This window comes from Leuresthes tenuis, unplaced genomic scaffold (genome assembly GCF_036924035.1).
Source record: "Leuresthes tenuis unplaced genomic scaffold, fLeuTen1.0.hap1 SCAF_13, whole genome shotgun sequence".
Taxonomy (NCBI): Eukaryota; Metazoa; Chordata; class Actinopteri; order Atheriniformes; family Atherinopsidae; genus Leuresthes; species Leuresthes tenuis.
The window spans coordinates 21073267-21086572 of NW_027325367.1; the positions used below are offsets into that span (position 1 = coordinate 21073267).

The 13306-nt window shown below is 42.5% G+C and overlaps 1 protein-coding gene and 1 pseudogene across 1 annotated transcript in view; both read right to left on the minus strand.

The window, feature by feature from the left end:
• enah (ENAH actin regulator) overlaps positions 1–13306 on the minus strand; it is a 165789-nt gene that overhangs the window by 115491 nt on the left and 36992 nt on the right. The window contains 1 exon segment of the mRNA XM_072362611.1: positions 11752–11929. Within this exon segment, the coding sequence (XP_072218712.1) occupies positions 11752–11929 (178 nt within the window).
• On the minus strand, positions 6525–8629 carry LOC140267555 (uncharacterized; annotated as a pseudogene).

Genomic DNA, 13306 nt, shown 5'->3' on the forward strand with positions numbered 1-13306 from the left:
AAACTGCTGTCGTTGAGCCTCTTCTAAAGAAGAGCAATCTTGATGCCACAGTACTGAACAACTACCGGCCCATATCAAACCTGCCATTCTTCGGCAAAGTCCTAGAAAAAGTTGTATAACAACAGCTTCCTGACTTGATCCTGTCTAACAATGCTTTTGATACTTTCCAATTAGGCTTTAAGCCGCACCACAGCACTGAGGCAGCTCTGATCAAGGTGATAAACGATATCCACCTGAACATAGACGCAGGCAAAGTCTCAGTCTTAGTTCTGCTGGACCTGAGTGCTGTCTTTGACACAGCTGACCATACAATCTTATCACAGAGGTTAGAAAACTGGGTGGGAATCTCTGGTAGAGCTTTAAACTGGTTCAAGTTCTATCTCGAGGACAGGAAGTATTTTGTTGAAATTGGTAATTGTGTCTCAGACGAAATAGCTATGACCTGTGGGGTTCCCCAGGGGTCCATCCTAGGACCCCTATTGTCCAATCTGTACATGCTCCCATTAGGCCAGCTAATACGTAGCTATAATGTGTCGTACCACAACTATGCAGATGACACTCAGATCTACGTGTCACTGACAGCAGGAGAACACAGGCCTGTAGATACATTGTGTCACTGCATCAAACAGATCAGTATGTGGATGCAAAATTATTTTCTCCAGCTAAAATTAAACAAAACTGAAATCATTGTCTGTGGCCCACAGAAACAAAGAAAGTGTTATCAGTCACCTTGAGACTCTCTCTCTAAAACCTAATAATCAAGTTAGAAACACAGATGCAGAAAGAGCCATATGAAAGCCATATTGATTCATATGGCTCTTTCATGTGGCTCTTTCTGCCAGACTCTGAGAACCTAAGGGAGGGGTCTCCTGCTGGTGCCCAGAGTCAGGACTAAATAAGGTGAGGCTGCGTTTCAGTTTTATGCTCCTAAAATCTGGAACAGTCTTCCAGAAGATGTGAGACAGGCCTCAACTCTGACAATGTTTAAATACAGGCTGAAAGCAGTTCTATTTAGCTGTGCATATGACAACTGAAAGTATTTTATCTGCACTCTTCCCTTTTAATTTAATTAATTAATGATTTTTTTTATGTTTTTGGAATGATTTTATTTGCCTTCTTGTGATTTTATGTAGCTGTAAAGCGCTTTGAATTGCCTTGTGTACGAATTGTGCTCTACAAATAAACTTGCATTGCCTTACAGCTGAAACATAACAGAACACTCACAGGGTAAAGTCTAGTTTATGCTTCTGCGTCAAGTCGACCCTTATGCCGTAGCCTGACGTGCATCTCCAAAAAATCCTAATTACGCGTCAAGTTGACACAGACTGCAAGGGCTGTGATTGGTCCGTTCAGAATGTAATTTCCGACAGTTGCTTTTTCCGGTCTTCATTAGCTGTATACAGCGAAGAAGCTCGTCAAATTGGCCCGTTGACATTTGAAAGTATCGAAAGTGCATTTGTTCATCCAGGTCCCTCAGTGGGTGAACCAGTGTTGTAAATTCAGCCGTTCAGCCTCAACCGGTTTAGCGGTCGTACAGGCTCCTAGATGATAGTGAAGGGGAGGGGGGTTGAACTGTTCGTGGGTGTGGCGGGTGGGGGTGCTCTGCCATCTGAGGTGATGATGGATGTGATGGGGGTGTGAAGGGTGTGAAGTGGGCAGTCACTGGCTGTGGGAGCTGGAGTATCAAACCTGTTGAAAAACAGTAGTTGGTTTGCTCTCCCAGCATCCCCCTCGTCTGTGCTGTTGCCCTTCTTCTTGCAGCCTGTGATGGTTTTCATGCCATCCCAGACCTCCCTCATGTTGTTCCGCTGCAGCTTCTGTTCCACCTTCCTTCTGTATTTATCCTTTGCCTCTCTCAGCCGGACCTTGAGTTCCTTCTGTTCGTGCTTCAGCTCTTCTTTGTCAACATCCTCGTATGCCCTCTTCTTGCTGTTAAGGATGTCCTTGACATCACTGGTGATCCAGGGCTCATTGTTAGGGAAGCAGTGTACAGTTTTAATGGGAACCACAATATCCATACAGAAGTTCAGGTAGTAAGTAGTGCAGTGCCTGACCCCCTCGATGTCCTCATCATGTGTGTCCTGCAGGACGTTCCAGTCAGTAGATTCAAAGCAGTCCCTCAGAGCCTCCACTGCGTCAGGAGACCATTTCCTGAAACAGCGTGTGATTGTGGACTGTCTCTGGATCTTTGGATTGTAGTGTGGTGTGAGCAGGACCAGGTTATGATCAGACTTTCCCAGTGGGGGCAGAGGGATGGCCATGTAAGCTTCCTTCACGTTGGCATTCAGGAGGTCTAATGTGTAAAGGTCTTGTGTTTGCTGCTTCGAAACAGTGGCATGGATGACGTCACACGGGGTCTCGGCGTGAGCACGCGGAGGAACGTAAACACAAACAACAATGGCGTGGGAAAACTCTCTGGGCATATAATACAGTCTGAGTCCTACCACCAGAAACTAAATATTTCTGTTGTACTCAGTCTCCTTCACCGTAACATGCCCCGGGCTGCACCATATGTTGTTAATAAACAGTGCGAGTCCCCCACCTTTGTGTTTGCTGCTGCATCTGCAGTCTCTGTCCGCTCTCACCGTCGTGAATCCAGGTACATCCACATTAGCGTCCAGTGTTTTCTGGGTGAGCCAAGACACAGTAAACTGCTCTCCCTGAATGTCCTGTCGGTCCTCACAAGGGCAACCAGCTCGCCCGTCTTGTTGGTCAGACAGTTAACATTTCCCATGATAAACGAGGGAACCGAGGGCTTGTATTTCCACTGCTTAACCACAAGTCTAGCCTTCACCTTCGCCCAGGCTCTGCAGCCTCGTCGCATCCTCCTCAGCTCCTCAGGTATGGGGTGAACAATGCCGGCTCGTCCCATTGTTTGGAGTGCAAGCAGCTTCTCCCTTGAATAAACAAGTTGTCCGCCGCTGTATTGCCGATAAGAAGACATCATATCTATAGGATATATACAGTACTGCACAGCGGGTGTAGTTAAAAGTGAAAAAAAACAAAAAAAAAAACAAATAAACACTCTAAATGCTAAAACAACACTACACGTACGGAGCTACTGGACCAGCGTACTGCTCGCGCCAGCGCCAGATGTATAGTAGTGATACCTAGTCTTTCGGTGCCAAGTTTTGATAAATCACATGATCAAGAACTGATCATGCTACCCTCGATTGGCTGTATTAACGTTACACTTTGCAGCATGCAGTAAAATGTGTTTACGCCCACAGACGGGGTTCACCTGTATCTGCATTGGGAACTGAAGTTGTGTGTGTGTCGTCGAACCGGTTAAACAATGCCACAAGGTCTAAACGTGGCTCCATTTCACCAAGATTGATGCCAATAGTGCGCAATGTAATATATGCCAAAAAGTCATCGCTGCTGAGGCAACACGACTAATTTAATTAATTATTTGACCGTGCACAAAATAAATTTAAGAGCAGAACGTTGCTCTGTGTTTTACTGCAAGAAGTTCGGACCGCAACCATCCTCCTCTCATCATTCAAGTCAGCATGTGGACTCTACAGAGCCCAAGCGGCATAATTCAAAATCTCCACCACTGGACTCTGCTTCATCTAAGAGTACCGAGGACGGCGCAGTGTGTGGGATTTTAACAGGTAAATTAACGTTCAGCGAAATCTGGCAGTAATCTTAATGTTACTGCAACTTAATACATGCAGAAAGCAGACGTGGATTTTTCTGAAGAAAAACTGCTAAGTGAAAAGTATCCTCAGTACGTATCCTAATAGTATTAGACACCAACCTGTCACTTGTTTGCAACCCACCCAGCAAAAATTAGTTGAAAAGAGTTTGAAAAGACGTCATGGTATGTGTCCAAACAACGTCTAAATTTGGTTGAAAAATTAAAGGAGAAAAGCCGTTGAAAAAACACGTCTTTCAACGACTATTTTTGGACTAAATTTGGACAAGATTGGACGGACCAAACACAGCCTAATTTTCAATGACTATTTCTGAACTAAATCAAGACTATGACGGATGTAATTTCCTTTTTGTTAGAATTGATATTATAAAATTGGCATAGAAAAAAGTATCACTCAGGAACCAGTATTGAAGTGAAGGTGCCAGTATTGGTACCGGTATTGAAAAATTTTGATTAATACCCAACCCTACTCAGGACAGAGACTGGACTGAAGTGAAGTTTCAGTGCAATCTGTTGGTTTCCTTAGGATGAATTAATTGGATTTGATTGGATTATGATTACAACGAACTGAACTCCAATTGGCTTGAATTAGACTGTATTATTTAAGTGCCTTGAGATGACATTTGTTGTAATTTGGTGCTATGTAAATAAAACTGAATTGAATTGAAAATAAAAACAAAGATATTGTGTCACGATCTCTGGCTCTGCTCTCTGGTCAGTGCTTTAGTTGGTTCATTTCCTGCCCTTTTGTTCTGCATTTTTCAATCTGACTCTGATTCATTATGAGTACCCAAGTTTATTGATCTGGCTCTGTTCTTTGGATTTGATTACAATTTTTTCCATCATTATCCTGGTCAGACTGCTTACTCTTATCTGTGTCCATGCTCACCTGAAGATCTGTCTCGCTCCTGCTGGTATCCTCTGCTCAGACTATGGTCTTGGATTCTCCTGTAATCCATCAATTTAATTGTACAATAAATCTTTTAAAACTTTCAGAGTGCCTCATGGGCATTTTTGTTTCCTTTTAGCCATACGTACGGAAGAGTATTAATGCCATTCTACGAAAAAAAGAGACTCAGTAATTACGTGAAAAGTTTATTATTATAAATATCTTTTTCACGTTTTAACAATATATTTATCCGGTTATAACGTGAAATTATCACGTTATTTCAAGGTATGACATTTTCACGTTATAGCATGATATTATCAAATTTTTTCAAGATACGATCTTTTCATGTTATAACGTGAAAAGGTCTTAACGAAATAACGCGAGATACTAGCCTATTTTCACACTTCTCCCACTGTGAACTTGGCGCCCCATGACCCATTGTCATGTCTCAAAATGTGGATGCTCAACTGTCCATATATCTTCGAGGTCGTGGTGTGCCAGAAGACTGTCTCCTTCACATGGAACAAGATCATGTAAGTATAATTGCTGAGTAGAAGTGTAATTTTTACAGCCCATTTAATTCAATCGTTATGTATGGTTAGCTTACGGTGGCTAATTTAGCTAGTCAGTAAGCCTGGTTAGCGGCTCCTAGACAGTTGTAGAAGCAGCTATACACAATTTTGAGGGAGAAAAACACGCTGAGCATAGAACTTGCTATGGGTTAAGTGGGGAACTGCAATGTCCATAACACTTATAGAAAATGTATAAAGTCTATTTAGGATAAAATGCCAGTGGCAAAGCCGCAAAAGTAGCGATACTTCGGCGCTATTCTACCCATAGTTCATTTTCTGCGGTCACAGCGAGATATCAGTAGGAAAAGAAACAAGCAAACTCTCTACAACATAATCCAAATACTGGCACAGCAGCTAAAGCTAACCCCATCAGACACTTTGCTTTAGCTTTAATGATGTGCTTGGGCGAACAAACGAAACAGCTGTTCGAAGTGAACGATCAGAGCCGGCTACTGATTGTGCTGGGGCTGTTTTCACTCGTTCTCGTTCTCGCTCTCTCTCTCTGTTTCTCTCTGTTGTTCTGTTTGTCCAGTGCTATATTATTATACTATCGTTTCCTGTGGGTTTCCTATAATATAATAATAAATACGCACAGACGCAAGGATGTGGTATCACTCGTTTACTTGATCACTAGGCAACAACATCAGACGGGAACAATTGATCAAGGAACTCAATGGTCACAACAGTCAAACACAATTGAACACCGAGTGCTCGCTAGAATACACACTGTGGCAGCGAGTGTAGAGGTCCAGTCCAGGTGGACAGTTGGTAAGGGCAAGGGTATTATACCAAGTATACTAATTATATGTCACCTACTACCCCTCTGTCTTTCCTTTGTGTGTACATAAGTAATTGACAGATTGATGCCACAGTCATTGATTGTATGGATGACAACACTCTGGCTGGCTACATCCCAACTTATGGAGATCGGATTGAAGCAAGACGCTTCTGTTTGCACGTTATAACGGGATAAATATATTGTTAAAACGTGAAAAAGATATTGTTATAGCAATAAACCTTTCACGTAATTACGTGACACTGAGGCTCTTTTTTTTTCTTAGAGTGACAGCAATACGCTTCCGTACATACGCGTTGCATAAGGCCTTTTTTTTCTTTCCCCTGGTTGATGTCATATTCTAAGATTTTTTTAATTTTGTTTTTTTTCAAATGCATACACACACATATGTTTATGTTTATGTATTTAGCAGACACTTTTATCCAAAGCGACTTACAAATGAAGATATAACAAGCTATATAAAAAGCTAACAATAAACTACATAGAAGGAACCCACTCGTCCGACTCTGTCAGAGGTGACAGAGTAGAGATAGGGTGCAGGCATAGAAGGAAGTGCAGAAAGATAAAGTGCAGAGATAGAGGGGGTAGGTAAGTACAAGGTAAGTGCTAGGATAGGAGATGTTCTCTGAAGAGCTGGGTTTTCAAGAGTTTCTTGAAGATAGACAGGGACGCCCCTGTTCTGGTAGTGCTCGGTAGGTCATTCCACCATCGTGGGACTACACATGAAAAGAGTTTGGATTGTCTTAGGCGTGGTGTAGGCACTGCTAGATGACAATCCTGGGATGAACGGAGGGACCGAGTTGTGACATAAGCCTTTGCAAAAGCATTCAAGTAGATGGGAGCCGTTCCATTAAGCACTTTGTAGGCTAACATCAGTAACTTGAATTTGATGAGGGTGGCTAAGGGTAGCCAGTGGAGTTCAATGAACAGAGGGGTTACGTGTGTTCTTTTAGGCTGATTGACGACCAGAGGCGCCGCCGCGTTCTGGACCATCTGCAAAGGTTTCATAGTACAGGCTAGGAGACCAGTTAGGAGAGCATTGCAGTAGTCAAGGCGGGAGATGACCATGGCCTGCACCAGGAGTTGGGTGGCATGTTGGGTTAGGTATGGTCTGATCTTTCTTATGTTTAGTAATGCAAAGCGGCACGAACGAGCAACCGAGGTAACGTGATCTTTGAAGGTTAGTTGGTCATCAATCATGACACCCAAGTTTCTAGCAACCTTTGATGGAGCAAGAGATAGGGATTCAGTTTGGATGCAGATTCTGTGGTGTATGGTTGGTTTGGCTGGGAAGACAAGCAGTTTAGTTTTTGGGAGGTTAAGTTGGAGGTGATGGGCTTTCATCCATCTTGATATGTCAGAGAGACAGTCTGAGATTCGTGCTGAGACCGTGTGGTCGTCAGGTGGGAATGACAGATAGAGCTGGGTATCATCAGCATAACATTGGTATGAGAAGCCATGTGATTGGATTATCTGACCCAGTAAGTTGGTGTATATGGCAAAGAGAAGAGGTCCCAGTACTGAACCTTGGGGGACCCCTGTGGAGAGGTGGTGCGCTGCACAAGTGTGACCAAGCCAGGATAGGAAAGACCGACCAGTGATGTATGATTCAAACTAGGAGTGAGCTCTCCCTGTGATGCCCATGCTAGAGAGTATGGACAAAAGGATACTGTGGTTGACAGTGTCAAATGCAGCTGATAAGTTGAGCAGGATAGGTCCAGAGGACTTAGCTGTCGCTCTGGCTTCTTTTAAGGCTTCTGTCACAGCCAACAGAGCTGTTTCAGTGGAGTTTCCACTTTTAAACCCAGATTGGTTTGGGTCAAGGAGGTTGTTATGTGAGAGGTTATCGTGACCAGCTTAAAGACCGCCCTTTCAATAATTTTTGACAGAAACGGTAGGAGAGAGACCAGCTGATAGTTCTCCACATGAGTTGGAGGGAGGGAAGGTTTCTTGAGCAGCGGTGTAACCTGAGCTTGCTTGAATGTGGTAGGAAATGTGCCCGATGTCAGTGAAGCATTAATCACATGCGTGACTGCTACAGTTACAGTAGGAGCAATGGATTGGAGAAGATTTGTAGGAACGGGGTCCAGCGGGCATGTAGTAGGATGGCTACATGTGAGAAGTTTAGACACACTGCTCTGAGCGAGAGGGGTAAATGAGGAAAATGATGCTTGCAGATTTTGTGGTACATGGTTTGGTTCGGTTTGCTTATAGCTGCCACTATGTCAGTAAAAAATTAGGCAAAGGTGTCTGCTGTTAGATTGGTAGCAGGTGGCGGAGGCAGAGGATTAAGTAGAGTTTTGAAGGTGGAAAAAAGTTTCTGGGTGTCAGTAGTACTATGAATCTTGTTGATGTAGAAAGACTTTTTTGCATCAGTAACACTGGATGCGAATGATGACAGTAGCGCCTGGGGTTTAGCTAGATCTGCAGGATCTTTTGACTTGTGCCATTTCCTTTCGGCAGCTCTGAGATTTGGTGCGCAAGGCTCGGAGAGTATCATTAAGCCAGGGGTGAGACTGGGAGGATCGGGCGGGTTTGGTGGATAGAGGACACAGACTATCCAGAGATAAGCTCAGTGTAGAGCAAAGGGACTCCGTGGCATCATTAACTTGAAGGGAGGAGAATGTGCTGGAGGTTGGAAGAGCGGAGGCAACAACGGAGGAGAAGCGGGTGGGCGACAGGTTGCGGAGATTGCGGCGGAAGGAAACCATAGGGGTAGAAGCAGATGGTCTTCTCGGGAGACTCACTCTGAACTGCATGAAATAGTTGTCAGAGAAATGCAGAGGTGTGACAGATAGCGCACCTAAAAGCGCACCTAAAAGCTCACCTAAAAGCGCACCTAAAAGCGCACCTAAAAGCTTTTAGGTGCGTATACCGTATTTTCAGGCTCACCTGATTATAAGGCGCACCCTCAATTATGGGGTCCATTTCTGTACTTAACCCATACGGGGCTTAATGCATAATGCTTAATGCGGTAAGTTCAAAATGGCGGTATCCGTGACAGATTTTGGAATCCGGTGCACACATAAGGCGCACCGGATTATATAGCGCACGGACGATTTTTGAGAAAATGTAAGGCTTTTAGGTGCGCTTTTAGGTGCGCCTTATGGTGCGAAAAATACGGTATATATACATATATATATATATATATATATATATATATATATATATATATCATATATGAGTGGGTGCTTCCTTTGACCAGATGCACTCAGTAAAGCATACCGTTTTGACTGTATTACAAAGTTAAGAACTAACACCTATTAATCACAATTTTCAAGACTTTCCTTTGGAAAGAAAATGGCCTATACATTATTTTATATCTTCTGTATATAGACGTGTATTGTCTCAAATGTATATCTCTTACAACGTTACATCATACAAAAGAGATACCCGACACTCAATGACTGTCTACCTTTAATACAGCATATATGATTACATTGTATGGTTCAATGTCCAGCCCAAGAACACTTCAGCATGTGAGAAGCCAGGACTGAAAATAGATTGTTCTTGTAAGTGCAATGTATGTATTTATGAATACGTGCTGAATTAATAACTTTGGGGGGGGGGTTCAAATGACAGTTCCTCCTCACACAAGCACAAAGCAGGATGCATTCTGCTGGAGATGTTAACTGACTCCGTTGCTTACTAATCACTAGGGCTGCACCGATTGCAGTTTTCTGACCAATCACCAATCTTTAAAAAACCTGACCTGCCGATTCCGATTTTGACCCATTTTATTTTAACACACTGTCAGGTGTTATAAGGTTAGTCTGACAGCATACACCTCCAATGTCCCAATCTTATTTTATTGAAAAACACTGAACAATACCTGTGAAAAAAATACAATGTACATGAGGTAGTCAGCCCTCTCTCACAACAGAAAAAAAAGGGACAGTGGCTGATTTTCAGACCTTTGCGGCGGTAGATAAGATCTGTGGATTAAAAAATAATAATAAAAATCGGTGGATAAGATCAATTTCGCATACATGTATCGGCCGATCGCCAATCACCCAAAATTAAGGAAATCTGGGCCCATTTCCCCTATTAATCACTTCTCAGTATTTAAGCTCCCTGGTTATCCCCAGTCCGTGCCAGATCCTCACCGTATCACCCCTTGTAACCCCAATCATTCGTGTTCGTGTTAATTTCATTGTTCTGGTTACCCTGCTCATCCTCTAGATCTGTTTCCTCAGTTTGGCTTTTATTATTCTGGCTAGTTCACATTTTTTCTTACAGTTTTTGAATATATCAGTTTTATTGACCTTAACCTTAACCTCCTTTCACCCTGAAGTCTGCATTTTGGATTCTTCTCGTCTTAACTCCACACCTTTGAAAATGAGGTCCTGACTGTGTTCATAAGAGTACTGTATGTATCAATGTACAAAAAGACAAATGGCAGAACAGAGCCAGCTTTCTTCATCAGTTTGTTCTATTTTATTAAGTCTCTGGCTGTGATGCTGCTGCTCCAACACATGGCTGCAAAGTAGATTGAATTCTCCATCACAAATCTATAGAGATGCACTATATTGTCAAAAAAGTATTGTCACCCATCCAAATAATTTAATTCAGGTGTTCCAATGACTTCCATGGCCACAGATGTATGAATTCAAGCACCTAGGCAAACAGACTGCTTCAACAAACATTTGTGAAAGGATTGGTCACTCTCAGGAGCTCACTGAATTCCAGCATAGTACCGTGATAGGATGCCACCTGTGCAACAAGTGCAGTTTTGAAATTTCCTTGTTAATAAATATTCCAAATTCAACTGTCATTGGTATGATAACAAAGTTGAAGCTAATAGGAATGACATAAAGCCATGAAATGGTAGGCCACGTAAAATGACAGAGCAGGGTCAGTGGATGCTGAGGCAAAAATTGCTATTAATACACTCCTAAACCTTGTGAAAACCTTGCCCAGAAGAGTTGACGCTGTTATAGCAGCAAAAGATAGGCCGACGTCAATTAACCCCTATGGATTAAGAACGGGATATCAATTAAGTTCACATGCGTGTAAAGGCAGAAAAGTGAATACTTTTGGCAATATAGTGTATGTAGCATCTTGGTGCAGACATTGAAAGACCTAAGCTTCCATAAGAACAGTCTGCTCTGTCACATATTAACAACCTCATTGTTACATTTCCTGTCTAACTTGCTGTTCAGGTAAATTTCCAATTATTTGTGGTCCTCCACCACCTCCAGCCAGTGTTTGGGTCATCCCTGGTCCTCCTAAAATCCACAATTTATTTCTTTGTGTTCAAGATTAAGAAGATTGTTCCCACACCATCCCACAAAGCGGTTGACTAGTTCCCTGTATTCAGCCTCTTCTCCACCAGCTCCTTGTGAAAGAATATACTAAGTAAAATAGAGCAAATGTGCTCCAACTCTGATGCTGCCACAAACTTTTTTCCTATAAAGCAGTGAATGAGGAATTGAACTTGAAGTTTGTCGTAGGGGAATGTGAGGTCAACTGACAACTGCAGCTAGAATGAGCCCCACTGAAAACAGCTGTTGGGACAGATCTACAGAAGCAAATCTGTCCCTCCACTTACTTCTATACTTCTGAACAGCTTGCCGCAATGCTGACAAAGGAAAATGGGTATAGGAAAAAAGCATGAGAGAAAGATGAGGATGCTGTGTGAAATCAACCAAGGTAAAGTATAAAAATACAACAGAAAAGAGAACAGAAGAAAAATCAAGCAAATAGAAAATTAAGAGAGAAAATTAGAGAAGTAATGGAAAGTACTGTCTGAGTTAATATCTTAATATAGCCTTTATTGATAAACACTGAGGCTTGACTATCAGTGCTGTTAAAAATTCTGAGAAAGTATTACCTGTGTCCTGGGAGTTGAGCACTTCCAGTGCGTGCATCATGGCACTAGCAAATACATTGGCATCCTCCTTGCTGCCAAAGTTGAGGCCGTAGACCTGTCGAGTGTCACGCCATTGGTGGAAGGTCTGTGTGGCCTGGTTATACTTCAGCCCCTTGGGAATGGCGCAGTTTATTACCACCTGCAAATGTCCGGGGACGGAGCAGCAGAAAGAAATATAACTGTTTTGATTATCAGTCATTTCTGAAAAAAAAAGGGAGAAACCAGTAGCTAATGGAATTTTAAGGAGTACCCGACCTGCAACTTCCTATAAAAAGCCTATTTCTCAAGCTTCTCCTCAGAAACATGGTGGTTGTGTTCTGTGCTGTTATGTTATAATGACATTGGGATTGTGCTGTGAAGCTGACTTGAGATTTACGGTGAGTAGCATGAAGGTCTCATTCTATCAGTCAAAGTTCTATCCATTAGAGATGCAACAGTACAGGTAACCCACGGTATGATCCATACCTCAGTTTTTGGGCCACGGTTTCGGTTCGGTACGTGTTTTGCGCGTAAAGAGAACAATTTTTTTTCTCCCAAAATTCTCCCTTTATTTTGCTTGTCAGCAAAAACTGTATCAACATACCAGTATCACTGGTGTACTGAATAACTCTTTTCATGTGTCCCACGATGGTGGAATGACCTACCAAGCGCTACCAGAACAGGGGTGTCCCTGTCTATCTTCAAGAAGCTCTTGAAAACCCAGCTCTTCAGAGAGCATCTCCTATCCCAGCACTTACCTTGTACTTCCTTACCCCCTCTATCTTTGCACTTTATCTTTCTGCACTTCCTTCTATGCCTGCACCCTATCTCTACTCTGTCACCTCTGACAGAGTTGGACTAGTGGGTTTCTTCTATGTAGTTTATTGTTAGCTTTTTGTATAGCTTGTTATATCTTGATTTGTAAGTTGCTTTGGATAAAAGCGTCTGATAAATACATAAACATAAACATAATATAAGACTTTTCTTTCAAGCTAACAGTTATTAAACACAACTTTCAAATGGTAAAATTAAAATTCTGACTTGGAGTCCAGAAATTCCGACATTCGTGTACGTACCCATCAGTCGCAGCACACAAATGCTGCCCTCTCAGTGCGCGCTGCAATGTCAATCAGTCTAACTAATGGAACATTACTCCGCTGTTAGACTCTGTTAGCCCAGCCGTCCAGACCAGAGACCAGCCCCCACTAGACGGCCCACCATAGCGGACCTAACAATTCAATATTTTACCGAGTACTGTTGCATCCCTACTATCCATTGTTAAATCATGTCATCTATTTATGGCAACAATGGGTCACTGTACCCTGTTACGTGGTAAGAGGTCAATTTCATCTGCTTGTAAAGAAAATTCAGTATTACCTTTGTGTGTAAGGCACAAAGCTAACATATGGTTTTGCATAATGACCATGGTACACAGCCGAGCAGAAACGTCTTAAACTGACTCTTTCTTCGTAAAAATGACCTTAGGTAGGTCTCAAAGCAGTTATGCCAAAATCAAAAGGACTGAAACAATAACATT